Source organism: Corvus moneduloides, chromosome 6 (assembly GCF_009650955.1).
Source record: "Corvus moneduloides isolate bCorMon1 chromosome 6, bCorMon1.pri, whole genome shotgun sequence".
Taxonomy (NCBI): Eukaryota; Metazoa; Chordata; class Aves; order Passeriformes; family Corvidae; genus Corvus; species Corvus moneduloides.
This window is the reverse complement of record NC_045481.1, coordinates 59,462,549-59,488,610: the sequence shown is the minus strand read 5'-3', so window position 1 is coordinate 59,488,610 and position 26,062 is coordinate 59,462,549. Positions and strand designations below refer to the sequence as shown.

Genomic DNA, 26,062 nt, shown 5'->3' with positions numbered 1-26,062 from the left:
CTCTCCCCCCCGCCACTGCGATAAGAAAGATTCAACATTCCAGCTGCAAAGCTGCAAGGCCGAGGTGAGATTAACCCTTTTATTGCTGTGAAGAGCTGAAAACCTGAGGGAAGAGAGAGAGGAGATGCTTAAAGCTGAAATTCTGTTGTGAAGCTATGATATATCAGAGTATCCTGTTGTAATTTCATGAAGATACGGGGGGTGGAGTGTTCAACTCGTGAGCAAAAGCACCTGCGCTGAGATAGGCAGATGCTGACGCAGCTGTAATTTAATGAGAAGTTTGGACAGGGAGAGATGGACCAGATGAGGACTTTTGCTCCAAACGGGAAAGGAGAAAACCTCAGTTCCTAGAGATGCTCCCAGAGATAGTCCTAACAATGAAGATGAGAAAGACCCTTTGCTCCCAGGGAAGGAGAAGGGCCTCTGTTTTTGTTTCTGAATGGCTCAACCTTAAAATTATACCCCAAGGAACTTCAAGAGTGGACCCTCGATCACGGGAAAACCAATGCTATCTGTGTGTGACCTTGAACAAGCTGCAAGTCGGGGGAAGGGACTCACATGCAGGCAGAGAGACTCCTCTTCCTAAATGGACTGAACAATATTTGGAAGTGGGCGGCTGTCTCGTTGTGATAATGTTTTCATAGCATGAGCAAGAAGAGACTTCTCTTTTAAATGGACTGAACAAGGTTATTATGGCAGTGGTAAACAGACTGAACATCTTAAGGGTTGTCTTTTCACATTGTCAGTGGGAGAAGGGAGGAAGGTGGGGGGAGGAGGAGAGTTCTGAAGGTAGTATAATTTTTTTTTCCCTTCTTTTAGGTCTGTTAATAAACTTCTTTATATTCTTTCAAGTTTGGTGCCTGCTTTGCATTTCTCCTAATTCTTATCTCACAGCAGATAAACAGTAATGAGTATTTTAGACCAAACCACTACAAGAATTTAACAATATTAGAGTGTCTTCTGGAAGAGAAATTCAAGATAAATAACTTTGTATTGCTTAGGGAAAATGAACCTTTTCTATCTCCTGGGTTTCTGCATTAATTGTTTTCTTTCAAAAACAGTCTGCATGAGTGCATGCTGTCTAAGATAGTTCTCTGTGGAAAAGACCTTAAATGGCATGAGTTCTGTTCTCTACCTCCCAGAATATAAATCTGCATTAAAAGACTATTTAGTCTGCTCACTCAAAGTATAAGGTCTATGACAAAGGATTCAGCAGTCTCTGCTAACTGTATTAGATATCTTATATTCCTCCAAAATTGCCTGTTTACCAATGAAGCTAGTTATGAATCTTAGTGTGATAAAACACAGATTCAAGTTTCAATATCATATTTATTTATCAAATTGATTATATACGGCACTGAAAACCTCAAAATATTAAGAATTTGGAACCAAAATTTTAACTTCAGTTTTTCTTTACTGAAAAAGTATGTGGATTAGTTCATATATACTCAACCTTTTCCCAGATCAAACTAAAGTTATGATCTAAAGTTCCATTTTTAATATAAATTTTCTATTCTTTCCTCTGAAAAAGCTGAATTATTGAATTTTTAGTCACCTGTACATTTTACTATTGTGAAAGAATAAATTACACCTTTAGTTTAACCAATACACAAGATAAATCAGAGTAGCAGTACTGTAAATAAGAATTTTTATGCCATGGGGTCTGACTTATAAGTTCAAAAAACTGTAAACACAAATGCTAGAAAATGGGGGTTTGTGGATTTTCATACATTATTATAAATGTGTACTGAATCTGACAAGAGACACTCAATCCCACTGTTTTCCCCAATATTTTAGCAAAAAAGCATTGTTTCATTAATCAATAGTAGCTTTGTAACAGTTAAGGATTCCAAAGCATGTTGTAATAAATTAATTTGGATTCACAGCTCTCTAGGGAACACAGAACCTGCTACCGACATTTCACAGATTAAGAAAATAACAAAGGAACAGATATTAAATAGTGTGTTACAACCCACAGCTAGTTCCTACAACAGCAAACTTCATCTGTATTTAAAACCCAGTTTTCAGATTATAATTCACATACTTTCAGAAAAGGGTTAGTGGCTACCACCCATGCTTATGTAAGCCTTTGCTCAGCAGCTCTACTGGTCACCAAAAAGGCTTGACAAAAAGGTTTTTTTTGCCATATGTCCACAGCTATGGAAGGCCAAAGTCCCACATCAAGAAAGAGCTGTCTGTATAAAATGTCTCTGAACAATCACAGTTAATAAATTGCCTCGAACCAATAAGGGCACAGCATGAACAAAAAATGTACAGGTGTTGAACAGATCTTAGCACAGGAGGAGAATCACACAAGTGGTGAGTGGAATTTTCTTTACATTTGGCAGAATGTTTATAGAGAAAACACCATGGAAAGTGAGGAAAAAGTCGGAATGCTGAATGTATTTTCCAAGTACGTGTGCCAAGAGTAGCAAAAATTTTGATTATTTACTTTATAAGGCTTGTCATCTGTATAAGACCGATGGCAGGCCTAAGGCAATCATGTAAGTTTTAAGCATCATTATGCTGCAAGCATGAACCATTACTCTTTCCTGTTTACTATAGTCTAATAAAGTAATCTTATCAATATAATAAATGATATTATTTATCATTAAACTATTAAGAAAAATCATTATATCTGTTTGTGAACCTATAAATTAATGAATGCATCAATAAATCCCTGCATTTAATTATAAATTAAGGATATACACACACAGCAACCTGGAATATTTCTTTAATGAATAAATACAACAAGCATTTTTTTAACCTGAAAACTAAAAACAAAAGCTAAATATGAATGAATATTTTTGGCTCTACACTTGATCTTGGTCCTAGCACAAAGTTTCTCTCACCAGAAGGAGGTTTTGGAAGGTAAGATAGGAGATAGATGTTGGAGCAATGTCTACACAAGATAAAACCTAATAGGTTGGGCAATGTTTGAAAGTGTCCTATAAAGATAAGATCTACCTCAGTCCTTTAACCAACGCTAAAGAAAAAAATTGGTTTTCATTAATTGAAGGAAATGAAATCCAAAATGAGAACAAGCACAAATTAGGGGTTATGAGACCTGCCTATTTGCATTGTCTTTAGTCAATAGGTGCCATATGAATAAGAGAGACAGGCCTGGTGATAAAGCCAGAAGACAAAAATGACTGTTTGCCAAAAGACTGGATGTCTATTAGCAAATGCGATGTGATGTGTAAGTTTTCTAGGAAAATGAGCCCAATACAGTAAAAACTAAAATTCTGCCTATGTCAGGTGACTGACTGGCTGATAGAAGAAGGTTTTTCATATCTATATTGCCTACAATTCATTTCTGTAATTCTGTAGATGATATATTATCAATATCAAGAGTTATGAAGTAGCGTTAAACCCAGAGATGAACATTAGGTGAAAGAACACCATTTGAGGGAGACTGGGAAGCATAGTTTGCTAGCAGATATACTGAGTCTCCCAGATGTCTGAAAAGAAAGAATACATCATCAGTCAAAACAAAAGCCAGTTCATGAACTGTTAAACCAGAAACTGAATGCTCTTGACTTCATGCCAGAGAGGATGCAGTTCATCAGAGTTCCACATACTTAATCTCTATCATTGCACTCAATACTGTGAAACCTTAGAACAACCCTTCTGCCCCAAGGAGTTGATCATTAAAATTAACAAAAAGCAAGTCGGGTAGACAATGATGTTCAAAAATAACACACCATATTTTATGACATAGATGTACTAAAAAAATTGTAATTTGATATTCAAACTAAACACTAAATTATCAGGGACCTTAAATCTGTAAAAATGAAGAAATCTGTGAAATAATAAGATTCTAAATATTCTCTGATGTAGAAACGTGCCAGCAGGCAACTGCAAGGGAGCGATATATGCAATTGCTATTGATTTCAGCTATGCAAGGATAACTCACAGCTGCTTTCAAGATATCCATTCTTTTTTCCTTTTCTAGCTAGTATTGCACAAGAAGCCATGATCTTAGCATGCACAGACCTTCTAGAAGCAAGATTCTGTACTCCCCATTTAGGGTGTTATCACTGAAAACTTCACTAGGCCATCCAGTAAGGAGAGAAAGGATTTATTATGGCATAATCCCTAAGAGTTAGCCATCCTAAAAGTTTTAGTGAACAAAAACTGGAAAGTACTCTGTGCTATAAATAAGCCCACAGCTATCATTTTCTTGTTCCTTCATCACCTCTTTCTACAAACCTGCTGCAAATATACACATTTTAGATGTTTGCTCTTTACAACTCAGAGTAGACAATGACATAAGATGGTTTCACAGATCTCAGATCACCAGCTGTGAAAAATATGGTGGCTATGGTGGGAAAAATACCGTATCTGCAGGCCCTGCTTTCCTAACATTAGATTACTTCAACAAGTAAAGAATTTCAATGCTATTCAGATATTTTCCTTGAGTATAAACCTTTTGTAACTGCATTCACCCAGCTGCATGCCACTAAACTCATAATTTTAAGATGTTTGTAAAAGCACAGTGCAGCTGGGAATCTTAAAGTACTTACAATGCAGCTGAGAGACGACAAGTTATGAACAGTTATTTGTATTGCAGCCTAAACAGAGAGATGCAAGGCAAATATCCCTCAGTGACTGCATCCCAGCCTAGTGGCAAAAGGAACGATTGCAATGTTCGACATCTGGAAGATAAAAGATATTATTAATCTCTTTCGAAAAGACTCAAAAACTGCTGTACAGTGATATCCAGAAGCTTAAAAACATATAAGGCAACTGTTTCATAAATTAATTTTTGTTCATGGTTTTATTCAAATAAACCTCAAAAAGAAGAACGAAGTTTTCCTTTTTTTTTAAAACTTCATTGACTCATATTAGGCCTGAGTTTGGCCATCAGACTTTAGCAGAGTAGTAAAACAAACATTACAATAGTCTACACAAAGAACTTCCTGCCATGCACCACCTCGCTGATTTCTAATACAAAAGTATTGCTTGGAATTGAATAGTGAATGGGACACATTTATGCCAGACAGATACATACTGAATCTCTGGCACTTCAGCAAATAATTTCACATTAGAAGTTACTAAAAAAGGGCACTGGATTGCATTGAGCATTAACCACAGTACATCTTAATACTTATTTCTAATAGCCTACTTGTGTGATATGTAATTTCTGACATAAATTACTAATAGCTTTTTCTTCCACTCTTTAAAAAATGGCCCAAAAGCCTGAGCTGGAAAGATAAACAATGATTTCTTGGAAATGGAGAAATCCACAGTAGGTAAAAATGCATGATCAGGTTTGACAGAGACTGCACCAAAATACGACATGCTCTGGTAACCTTTCTCCCACACACATCCCCAGTGATTTAGCTCAGCAAGTCCTTTCATTTTTCACTTCCAAGTGCCAAACTACTATAGAATAAATACTACACAGATTTTCAATTCGGCAATTTTTTGTGAAAGAGGGAAAGGTCTACTATGCAGCACATAAATGCCAGAACCTCAAAATAAAATCTCTGAGTACCACTAACATAAAATCGGCACCTTTCAAAACCTGAGGTACCCAAAATTTAACAGACTCTCAAAAACTTTTCCCACACTTGTTCATCAATCGTAACACCCATCATAACCCAGCAATAGAATTGATAAGTAAAAAAAACCAAAACACTATAGACAGTAACATATCACAGTGCTAAAAATCCATTTCCTGTTGTTGAGCAGTTTGGGACTATGAATTTATCTGCACAGTGATAATCAAGATGTGCACAGTGGTAACCAAGATACAGAGATAAGTGTTCTGCATTTTCTTGTTATGGGTGCCTGCAATTACCAGCTATCAAAATATAAAATGACTTTCCAGATGGGCTGGCTGGTCTGGTGAATTGTCTTAGCTAAATGAAGCTTATTTTTCTGATGAAAACTGGTGTGGACTTTCTATTGAGTAGAGTCTCTGGTAGGATAAACATACAGATGCTTGTGGCCCACTTTTTTCTTTTCGTCTTCAGTCATGTTATTATGGTACAAGTAGCAGAGGTGGCTTGTCCAACGTAATTCTTCCCTCCGAATATCCAGGGCTTATCCCTCAATTTTACTTTATTTTCAACAGATACTGAGCTCTCTTCCATTTACTAAAATCACTCTTCACAGGACAGAGTTCTCACTTTTCTGATGTTCACTAAAAATCTCAATGCCTGCGAGCTGCAGGACTCCCATGTTGGCTCTACACCAGATCTGACTGGTCCTAGCACAGAGTTTCTCTCACCAAAAAGATGTTTTGTAAGTGATGATAGGAGACAGACTTTGGGGCAATGTCTCCACAAGGTAAAACTGTGGGAGGAGACACAGCTAGGACAGTCTAGGCTATATTTGATAGTGTCCTATAAAGATGAGATGTACCTCTGCAAAATGGCATTAATCAAGCAATATACTAAAGCATCTTCAGATATTACGTCACAATTTTTTACATGTCAGTATATTGGCATGTCTTGATATGTAAAAAACTATCATTTATGACTATGTTAGCTCTGTCAGGTTACCATAACACAATCCAAACATCCTATTAAAAGGCAAGTTAGCACCACTGAACCATACTGTTTGTCTAAATGTGGCAGTCTAAACAGTTTTAAATTGCCAGTCTACTTCTAACCACATATTTTGATCCTGTTAAATTTTATTAGAACAGAACAATTCAAAGAGAAATATTACTGCCAGAAGTAATATGTCTAAATGCTTGTCCATAAAGGAGGTGCTTAGAGCGTTACTCTTACAGATGTACAGCTAAACTTTTAAGATCATACCAGTGTAACTACTCCAGGTTAATATTTTGATTACAAAATAAAAGTAGCTTGACATTATTTAAAACATTTTTAAAATAAGCAACATGAATTAGAAAAAAATAGGAGAAAATTTAAGGGAGAAAAAAAGTATGTGAAAAGAGATTGTAACCTTTAATTATACTGAAATAACTAAACTGAAAATTTACCTGCTGTCTTAGATTGCTGGCCTTTGTTCTCAGTAGGAGTGTTCATACTGTAAGAAATACTCTGCAAAAAAAAGTTCTTCCAATCTTCCCCAGTCAATGGGGTCAGCTGAAGATCTTAATGTAAATATATTTAATTATCGACTTTTACGTTAGATTTGTTCTTATGAGCAGTATTAACTGTGCAAACAAAAGGCATGTAGAAAGGGCCATGATTTCTCCCCCACTGCAGTATATATGGTCATTGTATAATGAACTTCAGTTGTCTTCCTTAATTCAGTGAGTAGTGAACGTTACAGTATTAGTCCACCACTCACTAAAACCAATTCAGAAAAAATTAAAAACATTATTTTTTACTATTCAGTAGAAGAAAGGATACTACCTGAAGACTACAATGGGCCAGATCATTAACTAATACAGCTGTAGCCTACCTGCATTTGTTGCAGCAGGGGCTGTTTTTTCTAACAGGTGAAAACCTCTTCCTGCATCTGTAATACATGATTTGTCCATACTGCATTTGCAGAGCAGACTTAAGTTCCTGTTAAGACTAATTAATCTGCACCAAAGCAAGCTACATCTGCAGAGCACAGCTCTTTGTGACAATGTGCATTTTATTATCAATATTGAAGGCATATAAAGTTCAATGCTTATTAGGTCCTTGTTTATAACATTTTCATGGACAATTGTCTACTCCATATTAGCCTGGAAATCCTCCAGTCATCTCACACTGGTTTGTGTCCCAGCAGGACAGACCCTTCTGAAGCCCTCCAGAATTCTGATCTCAAACCTGTTTAAAACAGCTGCAAACTGCCAGAGCCTTCTCATCAAGGCTGCCCATAAACCAAACAGAGAAAACACTGCAGGAGTACCCTAAAGGCTCATTGCATTATGGCACCCAGATACAAAGGAAATAATTTGGAAATCAAAAAATACAAACCCTTTCAATCTGCCAATACCAGGAGGAAGCCAAAAGTTGCAATCAGAATTGAGGAGAGAAACTTTTTATTGTAGACTTGAAATGAGTAACTGTGCATACTACCCACAAGTCCCACAGCTCAACGGGCATAATCCACAAATAGAGAATCCATAATGATACAGCATTTAACAAACCTATGCTGAATTACAGGGGGGGAAAGAAAACAACAAAATGTACATTTAGAGATCTCTTAGAACATGGAAAGCAAATACAGATGGCATAAAAATGCATAGGATTCCTCTTGTCTGAGTAAGAGGAATTAGCCACTCTGGTTCTCACTTTGCTCAGGAATTGGCTCAAAGAATACCATAAAGTTATGAAAAAGTGCCGAGACTATTTCTGAAGATCACCAACAGGCAGGCTGGCTTCATCAAAAACACAGTGAAGACACGCTCTTTCCAGCACAGCAAAATAGCTTCTTCAAGACATCACCCAGACTACACTGAGGGTGCTAAATCTCTGCTCAGCACAAGCTGCTGCTCTCCTCCACTTCCAATGCAAACCAGCACCCACCTTGTCAGCACCCAAACTGAGCAGCATTCCACCACGGATGTTACCTGTGACATCAACTACAAAAAGCTTAATGAGTTTCAACTTGCACACAAAGAAACTCTTTGCTCCTGACTTTTTCTTGTTTTCAAAATGCTATTTCATTATATTTGCACATCTAGTAGTTAAATATTCTTCAGTTTTGGATTTGAAAAATATTTTTCAACTATTGAATGCTAAATAAAAATTAAATATTAAAATTATATATACTTCACTATCTCAATGTAGATATGTGCAAAAAAATTCTATGAAATGTTACAGAATTAATAAGGAAAATATTATGAGTTTAATAAAAAGAGCATTTAATATTGCATAACTATATCCCTGTAGGCAAGTAGGAATATGAGGCACTGACTGCATGGTCCCCCCATTCTGCTTGAGGGATTCTCATGTTACATACAGCATTCCAAATACCTTGGCCCTTCTGCCTCTTAACCACTGCTGAATACCTCTTTGTTTTCCATAGCCAGGGAAAGGAGTTTCTTTTTAAAGTAACTAAGCTCTCTAAATTAGGGGATGGGTCTTCATGAGTACAAAGAACTGTAAGAATGTTTGCATTACTATTTTTAAAAGAAACATGCAAATTTTTCAGATACACATTTTCAAGATAAATAACATTTTCACATGCCCACATGGGGAGAGATTTGTAAAGAGCTCCTGTACTCATGTGAGCACTCCAGCAAAGCAGTAGCTTTTAAAACAGTAAGAGCAGTGCTCCGCATTGCTACTACATCTCTTATGAAGAGCACCTCAATATTATCCAGCTTTTTCGTTCTTCATCTGTTAGAGATTCTGTTTGGAAACAGGATTTTTTTTCTGCCTCATCCTCTTATTACATTACAAAGAGTAGCAATCTAGCACAAAGTCTTTGGTTTTTAATTCATCATTATGATTCAAGTAGTATGATACCTTAGGAACAAGACCTTGTCACAGAAATAATTTCAGGTAAGATCCTTATAAAAGCTAAACTTAGCAAAACTGAACTACCAGTCTTCCAAAATGTACTCAGGAAATTCTGTGTGTCATGTTAAAACAAGCAGAAAAGGAAACATTTTAATTAATGAACTTGAATGTTCAAACTCACCACGAGTCTTGCAGAAAAGGAGGAAAAACACAGCAAAATTACTGTTCTTGGTTAAGACCCCAAGGACATAAAATAAACAATATTTAACAGAGCTCAATTTTCATTTATCATTGAAATAATGAACAGTAGAATAATAATTAAATGTCATAAAGATTTCTATGGTAGCTGATAAAAGCAATATCATGAATTGCCTAGTAAATTTTGATTCATTCACTGTAGGTATGTTGATTTAGTGGCCTGAAATAACTATGGTACAAGTCCATTTTCCTGTTTGTATATCCACCATACTTGTGTGCCATGGGGTCTGACTAATGGGCCAGAAGATCTGGTTCAAAGATCTGCTGCAGCTCTGCTACCTCAATATCCTTGGACATTACCTTAAACTGTGTGGGTCTACTCCATTCTGCAGGTCAGGGCAGTCAATAGATAGATTACTGTGACTCAACAGTGTCAGGATTCCACTTCTTATTTAGGTCTACATATTATTGTTTCCTGATACACAATAACAAAATACAGGAAATGTAATGAAAGCACTTGCTTGCTTCATTATTGGGCAGAGGGTTGGGAGGCAGACTCCAAACTATTAATTCCTTTCCACACTGGTCTATACCAGTAACAGCAGAAGAAACAGGGTTCATACTTAATACTTCTTTTCTTTGAAGCATCAGTTATTCTACAAATGGCAATTTCAGAACAGATAATATTATCTATTTCCTGTTAGTAAAGATCTACAGCACAAGAGGAACTGATAAGCTTGCTTGCTGACTTACCAAGCATTCAGGGCAGCACACAAGCAGGCAGCAGTCAAACAGAATGAAAGACCTGAGGCCATTTCATGAAGGAACACTCAAGAAATCAGTGAAAAAACCACTAAGTTTCCATGAGGATTTTCAAGTACATTAGTGAAATGGCACCATATTTCTATAGCTTTATTCTCCTTAGATCTCTATCACCAACAACTCTTTGTTCTAAGAATACTTACAATAGGTGTTATGGTTTAACCCCAGCCAAACACCACACAGCCTCTTGCTCACTCCCCCACTAATGGGATCAGAGGGACAATCAGAAGGGTAAAAACTAGAAAACACATGGGTTGAGATAAAGACAGTTTATTAGGGAAAGCAAAAGCCGTGCACACAAGCAAAGTAAAACAAGGAATTCATTCACTACTTCTCATGGGCAGGCAGGTGTTCAGCCATTTCCAGGAGAGCAGGGCCCCATCATGAGCCATAGTTACTTAGGAAAACAAATGCCATCACCCCAAATATTCCCCTCCCCCCACCCTTTCTCCTTCTTCCCCCATTTTATACTCTGAGCCTGATGTCACGTGGTCTGGAACATCCCTTTGGTCAGTTGGGGTCACCTGTCCTAGCTGTGTCTCCTCCCACAGTCCCACACACGCCCAATTCCCTCGCCAGCGTGGCCATACGAAAAGCAGAGAAGGCCTTGGCTCTGTGCAAGCCTCGCTCAGCAATAACAAAAACATCTCTATGTTGTCAATCCTGTATTCAGCACTAATCCAAAACACATGCCCATACCAGCCACTGTAAAGAAAATAAATTCTACCTCAGCCCAAAACAGCACAATAGGATGGCAAAACCTGTGTCGGTATGGTTACATACAACATCAGCCTTGTTCCCATTTTATTTGTGTAGAACTGAAGGGGTTTTTTGTTTTTTGTAAACTGATAGTTATTGCAGGAAAATATAAACAAAATATGGTGTTGCTGACACTAACCACCTACTGATTTTACAGCATGTAAATGTTTCTGATTCTGATTACCTAAGAACTCTGCATGGGGTGTGTTTGTTTAGGTGTGAGAGAAAGCTTAACTAAAACAGTTTATCAGCAAATGCATCTAGTGGTATTTAATTCTGCTACAAGTTTAAAACAGCAGTAAAAGCAGGAAGAGCTCACTTTCAGGAGGTTATACCTCTTTCAGTTGTTATAATACACTAATGGTCAGAAAGCAAATTTTAAAATATAAAACAAATTTTAACAAGTGCCAATCCTGAAAGTCTTGAACAGATATTAGATCAATGCTTTGTGTCCCAGCCAGTTCCACTCCTCCAAAGGTGTGAAATAAAATTAAACCTAGATCTATATCCTTCTCCAGTCACCATGTACATTAAAAAGTACTTTTTCTTAATAGAAAATGAACAACTTTGTTTTCAAATTATGAAATAGAATTTTAAATAACGGAAATAACTCAACTGACCTAAACGCAATAATGTACTTTTTAGAATAAATCTAAGCTGATTGAGGAAAGCATAATAAAAGTTACTGTTCAGATGTTACCCACCTGAAATTACTACATGAATAACTCTCTAAGCCTATCTTCTGCATTTTTGCAATGGAGTAATGTGAAGAAAGAAAATCCATTCCTTTCCAATGCTTTTCATCTAATCATAATATATGTCCCTTTTCTAAACTGTTGATTAGGAACAAAGAAAATACACACAGAACGTGGTACTTGAACAAAGCATAAACCACTAATGTTGCCAGGAGAAACTGCTGCGCCTCCTACCCCAGCCATATGATCCCACACACATATCTCATCCTTTGTCCTAGCACACACTCAAGATAAGATGTGCCAGGATAGCCAGGACAGCAGGGCATCCCACCCAAGTGAAAACCCAGTCACACAAACACTTGGCCTCCCCCTAAGAGTGGGCAGGCAGGCCAGGCTACCTCCTTCAGCAGCAGCAAAGCTGGTAGGTCTGTAGAAGCTCAGCTTTACTGGGCTGGAAGCAGAGCCAACAGACAGCACTATCCTCCGTGACAGAAGAGGAGCTGGGCTGCTCCTCCCGAAGACACAGCAGGCTGCACAGAAAATACACCAAAGCCACCGCTGAGCTAACACAGCTCAGCACCAAGTGCCAATTCCCAGATGGATGAAGAAGTTGTGCATTGCTGGCCTCCTCACTCCTGCGCCATGGCTCTGTCTCTCAGCTCAGAAACAGACAATCCCAATATAACAGAAACAATCAATCTTCTTGTCCTGTTATGGTCTTGAATAGATTTATAGTTCTTTGTAACACACTTCCAAGAAGACAAATAGTGTCAGCAGTTTTGTACTAGTGGGATATTCTCAAAAGAGGAAGCACCTCCTTTCCCCCAAAACCAAAAGAAATAAAGCCCTAATGGAATAAAACTGTTCAGTAACTGTTTTGGAAGTCAGTCAGTGAAGGTATTTTGAAAAATATCCATACAGAAGTAAAAACTGATGGAACAGTAAAAAGCCATCTCAGAAAGTGTATCCAAAATTATCATGTTTTCTATTTCAAGAAGCGCAATTCTAAGTGGGGGTAACTTATCATAGCTCGGTGGGAATTCTACAGTAGCTGAAAATTCAGTTATTGAACCATAGAAATTCATATTTGAGCAGAAGAGACAGAATCAAATTCTATATATGCCTGAGAACACCAGCATGTTGGCTAGTAACAGAGCTGGTTTTTAATGCTGCCTTTCATCAGTAAAGCTAAGGAGAAAAAAAAATAAAAAACAATGACTGCCCCCATGAAAAACTAGGAGAGAAGTATTTTATAAACCTTTGTTAGTTTAGCTGTTATGAGGCTATTGCCTAACTACCCCATACTAATTTTATTGGCTCATAGCAGATATAATTTGAAAGTATTATGTTACCCACATAAACCATGCATATGGTTCAGAATGTCAGTGTAATCTGTCTGTGGGTAGGGTAATGTATGGTTCCAGAATAGAGATGGTGTATATAAATTATGCAAGGTATTTTCTAATCCTCATAATATTTCAGTGAATGGGACAGTCATTATGTAACAAATGTCTCCTACACCTTCCTGACAGATGGGACACGAGCATTATTGCTTTTCCCTGTTCCTTCAGGGCAGGTCACTCTCTCAGTTCACTACAGTAATGTTGCCACTAATTCTAAAGGCTTCATCATTCATTCAGATTTCAGCATTTCATTGTGGTGGAAAAGCTACCATTTTCCATTTGTTTCACATTAAGTCAATTACCTTTTACCACAGGAGTGCCAAAGGAATAAGAAAGTCACCAAGATGAAGTCTACAACAGTGCATGTAATGAACAGTTTTTCTGGTAATATCAAATGGCTATTTGCTTTTTCTTAAAAATTGCTTTTGAACCACTGTGAAACATTCCAAACATCTTAGTCTCCTAATTAAACAAGGACAGATTTGCAATCAGACCAAGGAGTATAAATATCTGCATCAAGTGGACAACTGCCACAAACCACAAACCCCCTGTATCACTCTGCACAATTTGATTTCTCTGGGCTTCACTCAGCAGACTGACACCAACATTATTTACTTTCTTTAGAACTTAGTTAAAAGATAAAGTTTTTGGATAATAACCCTAATTGAGCATATGTTACATTTAAATCAAGAATTTCACAATCCAAAAGCATGTTTTGGCAGTAAAAATGCTGTTACAGTTACTTTTCTTAAAAAAAAATAGGTACGTCCAGAAGTACAGGCAGGCCTATAGACTGAGATTTTGTAAAAATGCATTAAAAATAATACAAATAGCATGGCAATTCATATAACATGAAATTTCTATTTTTACCATTACATATCATAAACTCTCTTCTCTCAACCAGTTGCTTTAATTGGACCAAACCATTTTAGTCATGCTGTATGCATGGGACAGGCTCAGAAGAGGAGACTAAAGGAATCAACATTTCCTACCTTTGCAGTGACAATTCACACTACAAAATATGAAGCTACTTACAAAGATAAATGAAAACCTAAGGTCTCTTCCAATATTGTTGGGGAAAAGCCCCTTCCAGACCTTGATCAGCAGCTGAACGTTTTACTTCACATAATGTGCAATGTTCTCCAAACACTGAAGTCATGATCTTCAACACAAAGAGCAAAACACCACTGTGTCTGAAGCTTTTGTAGTGACAAGGATACTACAGGTGTGTTACGATTGTATGTCACAGCTGCCAAGATGATGAAAAACCTTTGCATTTTAGGAAGCTTTGTATTTTAGGCTTATTTGGATATACATTTATGAAGGCTGAAGGAAAAAACTTCATCCCACACACAGGTTATTTTTCTGTAATTAGAAGACGGGGAAAAAATTCTTTTACCTTTTATGTTTCTTTTTATCTATTATTTTTAATTGCTGTTGGAAGAAAATGAAAAGATTAAAATAAGAGCATCATCTCTGCCAACAAACATTAATTCTCATTAGCTTCTGAGAACCCAAATACTTTTCAAGAAATATCTTTTGTTAACATATACACTGTTTTAAATTAAAGATTTCTGATTCAGCTAATCCATTTCTTAGGCCAACTACCTGGGATGTAGGTTGGTGTTTTTCCTCACCTCAGATATCTTCTGAAAGGAGAAAGTATTTGTTGCCTTGTGGTCATCATACTCAGAGATGGAGAAATAATATGCTGTCATTTCTTCCGATTTGTAGCGCAAAAGTCAAACTCTATTTCTATAAATCATTGTCTTGATTTGATATTGCTTATAATTTGTTGAATCTTCTCAAATAGCAGTAACCATGATAATGCAGTTATGGCATATGATATAGCTTTGTAGAGTAAATGTAAAAAAGGACTGAACAAAGTACATGGTAAAAGGCATTTGGAATCCATGAGCTCAAAGAATTTAGATCAGCATATCAGTTAAATTGTGGTGAAACAAAAACACATGCAAGTGTTTAGAGATTGCACTCTAGTACAATGCACACATACCCAGAGAAGAGGGCCAGTTCACTGAAGCATTACAAATCAAAATGCAATCACTTTCTTGTGCTTAAAGTGCTCTACAAGGAACTGAAAGGTTAATGAGCAAGGTGGCTTTAATTGCTTTTCTCTAAATACATGGCCCATAAAATAAACATACCTGCCTTTAAAAGCTCCGTATTCCAAAATTTCTACAGTAAACATTCTCTGTTGGAATTTTCTATTCACGGAATTGGACTATAAATAGGGATATAATATCTTTAATATGTTGCAGACACAACACTCTTTACAAATACCCTGACTTTGCTAGAGGTTATAATGACAACAGTGAAATAGCTTAGATACCACTGGGAGCAATTTGTCAGTGCTGTGCACAAGGTCCAGTATTTTCCTATTGTAATTAGTGGCAAGTGCATGCTCACCATTACCTGAAAGTTACTGTAGTAATTCCAGATTCAACCAGATGTCCAGTGACTAGTGGAGTGTGCATGTACATATGTTTGGATAACACACCATCTTAAATTGCTCCTCTTAGTCTTTTGCAATTTATTTCATGTTTCCAACAGTTTTGAACTGGCAGTGTCAGCAACACATTTTTTACATCATTGAACAAAGACAACAATTATTTAAGTCATTTTTCCCCTCTCAGATTGAAAAGGAATAAAAATTGTCATATGTAGAAAGCCATAGGCCAAAGATAAAATCTTGGAAAACTTGACATAGATGCAAGGTGTGAAGATGAGAATTTTATGTTACTAGAGTTAACACCACAGGAATCGTTCCTCAGTCACTTAAACAATTTTTTTTTTCACATAATAGATTTTTTTCATAGGACTGAATGGTTCTAAACATTTGTATGGTCTTCAAAAAATAAGTTCAGTGTTTCTTCTTGCTTTGGAGGTGATATTGTCCGTTACACTTCACACCAAAATTCATGCTCTACCCAGCTCAATTACAGCCAGTGCCACAAATCCAATTACTTTCAAAAGGAAGCAGTATTAAGTCTGATCCTCACATTCATTGGATGGATTCCAATAGTCTTGAACAATGATCACATCAAAATGCTACAACTGCATTTTGTCATTATGAGCCACATGCTCCACACTACGCTCTTGTGTTCAACGGTATGCTCGCTGCTCACAGATCAGGCTCACGAGGTGTGAAACAGCATACTCAATTTCATGAGAGGGAAGTGCACACACCAGCCCTTCTTTTTTTCTTCCTCGTTTTTCTCCCTACCAGGCCATATGCTTGGTCTTACTAGCCAAAAAATTTTTGCTTGAAATAAAAAAGCACATTTTAGGAATACACAAACTCTCTGCAAAGGATTGCAAGTAAGCAATGAAAACCACAAAAATTGTTGATAAATTAACTTGATAATCTTATCATTACAGAAAACAGAATCTTTCTTTTAACTGATTCAAGCTTTCATTTTCTGTTACTGGATCTTATTTGTGCTTTTTGGGTTAAATGATGGTTTGATGCACTGTTTGCAGGTGGAGGGGGTTGTCTCCTCACTGAATTTTGACCCATTTAAAAATAGGGGAAAGTACTTGACTACTTCAGCAGTACTAAGAAATTTACATTCTAGAAATTACATTCTAGAAATTATTTTCTGCATTATGGTCATCCAAGTGTTCCCTTGATGAATATTATCTTTGAAGCTAAAAATGATTTAGTACATATTTATGAAGAATAAAAGGGAAGGTGCTTTTGTTGCATTAGGGAAAAAGCAAACCTCAACAAAAAACCAAAACATTGGCAAACTGGAGGTGAATTCAATGCTCAAACTAACTTGAAGCAAATAAACAAGTGATGGGTCAGATTATTTCATTTGTATAATTAAAAAACGCCATCAACTTACTCAAAAGCATGTAGAAGATCTAGATATTAATTAAATTATGATATTTGCTTGCATATCACTTTCAATGCCTGAAGATCCCTGCATAGCTGAGAAAACCCTTAGTTTCCTATATATATTTTATATTTTTACCCTAAAACTAAAGCTTGAACAAGGCAAATTAAAAAATACCTGAACTCAGCAAGTTTCACCTCAGCATTGAGAATAATGAGTCTGTGAGAGACAACAGTACACAATTTTTTGTCAATAGCGTAATGATTTAAAAGCCTTTTCTCCAGGGCATGGCATCTTTTCTCAGCTGAAAGGGCAAGCTTAGGCTATTGCATTGTTAAGCAGCTGACAAATGACCTTGTTGTCACACTTGTTTTAGGAATTGATCATGTCCAATTAATTCCTAGAAGAAATCAATTGTTCTTACCTAGCTCATTTACATTAATAAGAAAATATTAATGACTCCACTGCCTATAAGTATTGGAAAGAGAGGCTGCATTCACATTTCAGCCTACTGGTCTTTAAAGAGGATTCATTATCTCCTCCTACGAGAGCAAAACAAATACATATTTTTTCCCAGTTATTCAACATTAAAACCAAGTATTTATCTATGTATTTAACTGATACATGAATCATGTAGAAAATTGTCTTTGCATTGTTGGCTTATTTTTATGGGTGTAATATTTATTATGCATGACAGAAAGCACATGATAATTTTCTTCCATTGCTAACTTTATTTTGAGAGAAGAACTATGCACAAGAACTCAAGACCACAATTAGGATTTCCTGATCTGAGTCCAACATACCACAAGAGGAACAATGATACAAATGTGCAGGTAAAAGCAGTACATATTTCATTCCTGGAAATTATTCTTAGGAAAACATTCAAATAATCTTTGTGGTGGGATTTAAAACTCATGACAGTTGCCAAAAATCTAAATAGCGCTTTATCAAATGCTGGGATTAGTGTGTTTGTGAGCTACACACTACGAATAGCCCAGGTCTGAGCATTCATCCTGAACTTTCTTCCCAGAGGAAGAAATAGAATAGGAAGGTGCAGTTCAAGACAAGATTCAGAATTTGATTGCTACATTTTTTGTTCAGCGCATACTGCTATGACTTCTGGTAAAATGTACTCATTAAGTGTTACAGTAAATTGATCACATAATACTATGGAATCTATCATGTAATAGAAAAGGAATTTAAGAGCTGCATACCTAATATTATTAATAAAATGGGCCTGTGGATACAGACAGTTAGAGGATATGGTTTATATTATTACCTGATCCTAAATTACATTAAAGAGCTGATAAACTTAGAATTGCAAGGACAAAATAGACTTTCAATAGGATTTTTCAATTGGAAACTTCTGACTGGCTAACACATCTATGAGTGTTTACTCCCTCATCTCTTCTGCTTCTAGAAACGAGCCCTGAGCTTGGATCCTCCCCTTGGATCAGAAGTCCAAGTGTATCTGTGCAGAGAGGCTCTGCTGCCACCCTCTGTGGTATCTGAGATGAATCAAAATAATAACTGTAAATAAAATGCCAACCACTCTAAAGATTTAGGGACAAAGATCTCTAGCTGTGAAAGAACTGACACAATGCAAAATTATTGGCATGTGATTAATTATTTAAAATAATATCAGTAACTCTAAGGTACTGGCACAAAAGTAATTAAAGTGGTGGTGGCACATGAATGACTTCAGTACTGAAGTAATAGCTAGTTTTACCAGCTTAATGTCTTAGTAGGCTACTTTTGAAAAATTATCAAAGAGGATGCACCTTAACTATGTGTTTATCTCTGGTCTAGTTCATTGCTACTGTCATTTTTTTATCCTGAGACTTTTTAAAAAGTACATGGGTAGAACAAACATGTAATTTTTTTCCAGGTTGTCCAGCATCTCTTAATCTAAAATTCAGTAAGGCACATAACTGATTAATAAAGGATGTGTTTGGTACAAATAACATTTAATTTCCTCATGAGACAGACACAATACTAAGAGCAAACTGCTTGTGAAAAGTAATTATATTGATTATTATCTGATAAAAATCTAGTTTTCCAGACCATACATGGGATATTCAATCTATTTTATACCAGGGCAGATATGATGCTATTCCTTTGGTCTCACCTCTGTGAGACCAGCCCCTATTTAAATAAACAGTTTCCTACCCTGCACACACGACTACATTTCTCATTCACTACCTTAATATTCTGCCTGTTAAACCACTGATCAATGTGGTTATTTGGGCACACAGAGGATGAGTGCTTTGGAAGAGCAGCTAACATCAAATCAAAACTCTTCTGATCTTTTTTTATCACAAAATTACCAGCCCAATGCTGTCCACAGCAGTAGCAAAGCCATTCAGTTTCAGTGAAGGGGAAATCTACCCTTTCTCAATGGGTCTTCAAAAGTGAGCAGCCTTCCACCTTTTCTCCTCACCCTTTCCACTTGAATTTTATTTATTTTTCTGTAATTCTGCCCATCAAATAAGTAAGTACATGGCGCCCATGCTACTGCTCTTTGCTGTATTCTGAACAGCGATGACGTAGGGCCTTTGCTGGCATTCTGCAATGGGTCATTCATCCAAACTGTTCACAAGGAATAGAATTTAGCTTTAAATCTTCCATTTTTCAGAAACAGCAGAACTAAAATTAGCCATACAGCTTTAACTGGCTAGTTAAACAGTATCTGAAAATGTTACTTTCATGTGATCAAAATATTAGTCTGCCTTCATGACCTAAAAAATATTCTCTTATACATGAGAAGAAAAAAAAATCATCCTTCACTGTCACTGAAAAGAAAAAGAACATTAGATCCTTATTCACCTGTTTGGGAGAGGGCTGAGGAAAGAAACATTGTGTGCAAAAAAAATCATGCTAATGCATTGTCACAGTCAGGCTTGTATATTCACCTGAATGGTACCAATTTGCTAATATTGTTTTCATAAACGAACAATTTATTCTACATCATTTATCTTTATTCTAGTATCTGCATAGATACCGCAAACTACTAGAATATAATTTGCTTTCTTCTAGATTTTGCCTAGTACAAGAGAACAGACACTTCACAAGAAAAGTAAGAAAAAGGCTACTTTGTATCCAGACATCTCATAGTATATCACTTGTGAAGTTACAGTTCTGTTTGACAAGGGCTAAATTGTTTTTTCTTACTTGGAGGAAAAAACCGAACATCAATAGCAGGAAAATATCTTAGCTATTAATTGGGCAAGTAATATCCTCCTGATGCATTCCACAATCCCTACCAATCTTCTAAAACACAAGCATAGCAGTTTCTTCAATCATCATTTCATAAATAGCAGAGATCTGCTTCTCCTTATTAAGAAAAGAGGAAGGTGACTGGGGAAGAGGCCTTAGCCCGTCATTTACAGTATCTTGCTTCTCATGATAGTTGAGATTATCAAGAGTTTGCACATATGAGCTGCAAATACATAGAGGGAGGAGGTTACAGACATCACACCTTTCCCGTTTACTCTTTTATTAAAAACGGAGTTCCAAAGAAAATTCATCATTCACACAGCTATCTGGAGAACTCAACAAGCACGCTGAAATAATAGGGAATGTGGACCAGTGTATTTGTTCAATGAATGCCAGATGGATTTTGGAATTTGGTAATCAGGGATCTGGCATGTCTTTATAATATATTTGGGACAGATTGGAACATTTTTGTGTAATTGCTTTTGTCTCACTGAAATTAAACTACCTTTTACTATCCTTGTTTCTATAAGGAAGACAGAACTGGAAATCAAGTATATATGGTCTATACTGGCCTCTCTTTCCCATCCATGCCCACAATTACTTCTTTACTTTCTTAATAAAGTCACTGATGGGCCTATTACTTCCTAGCTATGCCAGTAAAAGATTCTGTAGTTACACTGTTGGGGTTTTAGTTTAGTCTTAGGTTTTCCTGTTAAAGGAATTTTCTCCCATATGCATATTGCTAGGGGACAAATAGCTGTACTTAAGAAAGACAAAAAGGGGAGTGAGGCGGGCCTGGATACTCCTTTGTCTACACCTGGGTGTGGGGTCAGTTCGCTCTGAGCGTCCGGAGAGAGAAGCTGCAGAGAAAGGAGCTGCTGCTTTCTTTTTGGCCGTTCTTTCTTCCTGCTGGAAACAACGCCGGGACCCCAAAAGCCGCTTTCCCTGCCCTGCTGGAGACCGAGCTGTGGCTGCCCTGCTCCGCTGCTGCTTCGAGCTTTCGCTACGCTGTAGCCCTGCTCGCCCTGCCTGCCTGGGCCTCCGTGGGTTTTTCCCATCTGGATACATCTCGTCTGCCACCCGGGATTGGCGTTCGTCCCTGCCGTTCTAGCCTGCCGTTCTAGCCTGCCGCTCTAGCCTGCCGTTCCAGCCTGCTGTTCCTGAGAGCCCGGGATCAGCTGCCCAGGGGTTTGTGAAGCCTTTGTTCCGTCCCTCCCGGGATCCCAGGGCACCGGTGCCACGTGTTTCCCGAGCTCGCTCCGGAGCGCCCCCTGCAGCCGCGGGGGAACCATCGCACCTGCCCTGCTCACCGGGAGCCGCCAGCTCCCCTACCGGCTGCGAGCGGAACTGCACCCGAGGGGAAAGGGCCTGACAGCCGAGAAGGCTGGGACTGGGTTTGTGATTGCTGTTACTGCCAGAGTTGTTGTTGTTTTGTTTGACTGGTTATATACATATATATATAGAGAGAGTAAAGAACTGTTATTCCTATTTCCCACATCTTTGCCTAAAGGCCCTTGATTTCAAAATATAATAACTTGGAGGGAAAAAGGGGTTATATCTGCCACTTCAAGGGGGGCCTCTGCCTTCCTTAGCAGACACCTGTCTTTCAAAACCGAGACATACACTTAGTTAAAAAGGTGTAATAAACATTACTTGAAAAGAAGACATGTCTTCATGAACTGAATTTTACAACACAAAGCTTAAGTTTATCAAAAAGCAAGACTTCAAATACTTCAAATGCAAGAAGAAACTCCCTACAAGGATCTGATTTATTCTATAAATAGTTAAGAGACTTAATTTATAGTGAACATTCTGAGTATAATTAGAAAACATATCTACCCTGACAAGCAAAACTAAGACTTAACTCTCATTGAAATTTGTCCCAGAGACTGATGTACCTGGGAACAGTAGGTTTTAATAGTTGAGGCTTGGTTTGATACTATAGCATTTGTAAGGTTATTGCAATATTTGATAATCACCCTTAATGTATATCTGGGGAGAAGCAAATAACTTTGACTAGTATGTTTGGGTATATTATTCATCAGGAACCTCTGATAGCAGAAAGTATTCTAACAGACAAAAAAAATCTTATGCCTGTTAAAGGCATTAAGAGCAAGCTCAAGTGCAGAGTTTCCATACCAAATGCCAAAACTACATAACACAGGGAACTGTGGCTAGACAACATAAATTCAAACTTCATGCTTTACACGTCTAAGCAGTTTTAAACACTGTCAGATTTCAGACAGATTTTTAGACAGATTTCTTTTTTTTTTTTTTTTGATACCACAGAAATACTGACTCAGTCAGGAGGTCCACTGACATTGATGTCTTTTAAAACTGACCTCAAGTTCCAGAAGGGGCAACAACTCCATTTAAGACAGAGAAAGACAACTGCCACAGTTGTACTTTTAGAATATGTTCATCCACAGATCTCCAAAATTTCATTGTCTCACTGAAGTGACATAGTAAGGAATACAAAGAAAATAGTTGTATTTTTGATAGGTTAGTAGCCTGTCCTTCTAACTACATAATGGTGCTACCCCTAACTATCTCTTCTGTTTTAGAATAGGGGAAGGAAAAGAACTTGTGTATGTCTCTAATTACTTCCATACAAGTTCAAATAACCATCATTTCTTTTCCCAGATGATATTCAATCCTTGTACTAATTGCTTCCATTTCAAAAGCACAAGATTCTTCCCACTCTAGTTGTGCCATACAGAATTATCAGCCATAGTTATATACACTATTTCTTGTCATAATACAGACTACTACTCTAATTAGTTCCAATACAGTTTATACATTTAATAGCTTGTTTGCTTTAAGTGAACAATCTTCTAACCCCTTCTAAAGGATTTTTACAACAAAAGAGATGTCTCAATTGATCTTGAAACTGTAAGAATATGGTCTGCAGGAACTCTGATAAGGTCCTCCACACAAAAGATTAATGAATAACTCTTTTTGCAGTAGTTCTATATGTTTCCTTCATCTTCCTTGACTATTCTCTTTTTATAGTGCTCACTTTTGGCAATACTATTTTACAGAGCTAAATATACACATTACTTCTGCATTGCAATACGATTTTAATGACACTGGAAAGGTAGAAACTACCCTGTTCAAGTTTTCCTCACACAAACAGATAAAACATAAAATAACAAAGAGGGGAAATAATATATATACTACATACCACATATTTTATACATACAATTATATAAAATTTTGTGTACGTATATAGACAAAGTTTTATAAATATTTAATACATATTATATATACAGACAATAAAAAAGTTTGCTGTTCACTCACTTCTCTGCTTCACAAAGCAATGAATCATGAAATAAATTATGGAAATGGGAAGAAAACCACACAGAACATCCTACAATTTACTGCCATTTTCTTAGGAAATACCTGTGTATTATCAAATAACATAGCAACTAATAAAGACTTCTATTTTAGAACTTTTCAAATGTTCCAGTTGGCTTCCTCTCACTTTCTTCACTGAGCCTGGGGCTAAGTCATGTGCAAGAGCTATAGAAGCATGGAAGTGGCCACCAGAGCAGACAGCCCAATAAGGACAATCACTACTAAATGAACCCTGAATCTGGGGTTTCCACATTTGAAACTCCACCCTCCCTTTGAACCTTTTTTGCTCAGCTTCCAAGACTTAGAAAAATTACTACCACAACCATATCTGAACTGCCATACTTTCTAAACAGAAACTACTCCATATTTGAAGCATAAAGGATTTTCTTCATTTTATTAGATAACTAATCAGCAAGTACTGAAAAGGAAGAAATTTTCTGTGTTGACCAGAAATAACAGCACAATTACAAGAAATCACCAGGCCTTCCTGAAAGACTTCAGAACCAGCTGCAGTCAGAACCATTGTGATCAGCAGTTACAGTAACATTTTGTTTTCAACAAAGTGAGGTGTAGTTGTCTTGCCTTTTACATCCATCAGATAAAGTTAACCAGATTTGCTTCATTTTGTAAGTTTTCATGTTGCTTTTGTGTGCATGCATTAGCAGCCTACTTCCATCAGTAAGTCACTCCACACACTTAGGCCACAGACTTTAAAGTCTCCATCTTGTGTCTTCAGGAGTTTCAGAGCAGCTTGGGTCTGTTCCTTAAGCAGTGTAGATCCCTGACAGAGGCAGCGGAAGCGCTCCCTTAATTCTTCCCAGGACAATTCAGCTTTGTCAAAGCAACTTTTAATCCACCTTCCCTGCAAGGGATCATAGAGCAAGTGGCTTCCCCAGGCGGTTAAGAGGTCCAAATAAGATCTGCTTAACTGAGAATAGTGACCAGCTAGAAAGGCAAGAAGGGAACATGGGAGGCAAAGGCAGAAGGCAGAAAATCTCTCCTGGTTGCCCAGCAGCCAGGAAAGCAGGAGCCCGGCGGTGCATCCGTCTTCTGCAGCATTCGCCTGGTACCCGTCTAGGCTGGTCCCATCTCGATCCCTGTCTCCGGCCTGCTCAGCGCCGCTCCCCTGCTTCAGCAGAGCCAGCGCCGCCGCCACGACCTCAAAGGCGCGGGGCTGGGGGAGCTGCTCCAGAACACCGCACAACCAACGCAGCTGCCCCGCGGCCTCCCCGACCTCCTGCCCCTCCTCCCGCAGCCGGTTCAGCAGCAGCTGCGCCTCCGCCTGCAGCTGCGGCTCTTGCCCGGGGGGACACCGCGGCGGGCGGCGGGGCAGCGCCAGCAGACAGGCCGCGGCCTTGCGGCGGGCGAGCAGCGCCAGGCCGCGGGGCTCGGGGCCGGTCCCCGCGCCGGGAGGCTGCAGAAGGCTGCGGAGCAGGCTGCGGCAGGCAGCAGGCGGCAAAGCGCGGTTCTCCAGCAGCGCCAGCCCCACCAGCTGTGGGCAGCGGCCCAGTGTAGGGAAGCCGAGCAGAGGGTACGGCTGAGCCCGGCGCAGCCGCCGCCCGAGGGCCTCCCGGAGCTCGGGCCGGGCACGGAACCGATCATAGAGGTGCTGGAAATACCGGGCCCACTCTAGAGCCCTGTCCAGGGTGAGGGAGTCCCAGTCCCGCACCAACGCGGAGCGGGACACAACCAGGAGTGCCGACAGCTGCTCCACCTGCCCCAGCACGACCTCCATGCCCCAGTCTTGGCGCTACAGGTTTGAGCGGTGTCCCGCCGGGAGCCGGGGCCAACCCGAGACGCGGAGGGATGGCGTTTGTAACTCTATTGGCTGAGGGGGACGTCAATCCGGTGCGGATCGAGCTTTTGTTAAAGGAGTCGTCGCTCACCTTCCGGCCGATCACTCAGCCGAGAGCGGGAAGTTGAGCCGAATTAAAATTATAAAAACCGAGCACGATTATTATATATTTTTTTAAAGTAAATCGTTCCCCTCTAGACCCTTTACCATCTTCGTTGCCCTCCTTTGGACGCTCTACAGTAGCTTTCTTTCTTTTTTGTATTGTGTGGCCCAAAGCTACACACAGGACTCAAGGTGAGGCCACACCAGAGCAGAACAGGATAATCACCTCCCGCGACCGGCCGGTCTGTCTATGCCAAGAGGCATAGAGCAATATGTAGCATAATATTCCTAACTATCCCTTAAAAAATAAACCTCTTCAGGAGCAAAGCCCCCCTGCCCCACCTTTGGGGGTACTTCCCAAATTCAGTGATAGCTCAGTCCCTGGAGGGCAGCCATGTCCGAGCTCAGTAGGGAGCAGGGCTGGCTGCCCATCACTACCCACGGCTCAGTGTTCTGCCAGGGGCTGGGCTCA

The 26,062-nt window shown here is 38.5% G+C and overlaps 1 protein-coding gene across 1 annotated transcript; it reads right to left on the bottom strand.

Moving 5' to 3' along the window:
• Positions 1 to 21,961: 21,961 nt before the first annotated feature.
• Positions 21,962 to 25,497, bottom strand: FANCF (FA complementation group F). The gene has a single exon (XM_032113216.1). It carries the CDS (start codon positions 25,426 to 25,428, stop codon positions 24,352 to 24,354), a length of 1,077 nt encoding a protein of 358 aa, XP_031969107.1. The 5' UTR covers positions 25,429 to 25,497; the 3' UTR covers positions 21,962 to 24,351.
• Between the last annotated feature and the right edge of the window lie 565 nt (positions 25,498 to 26,062).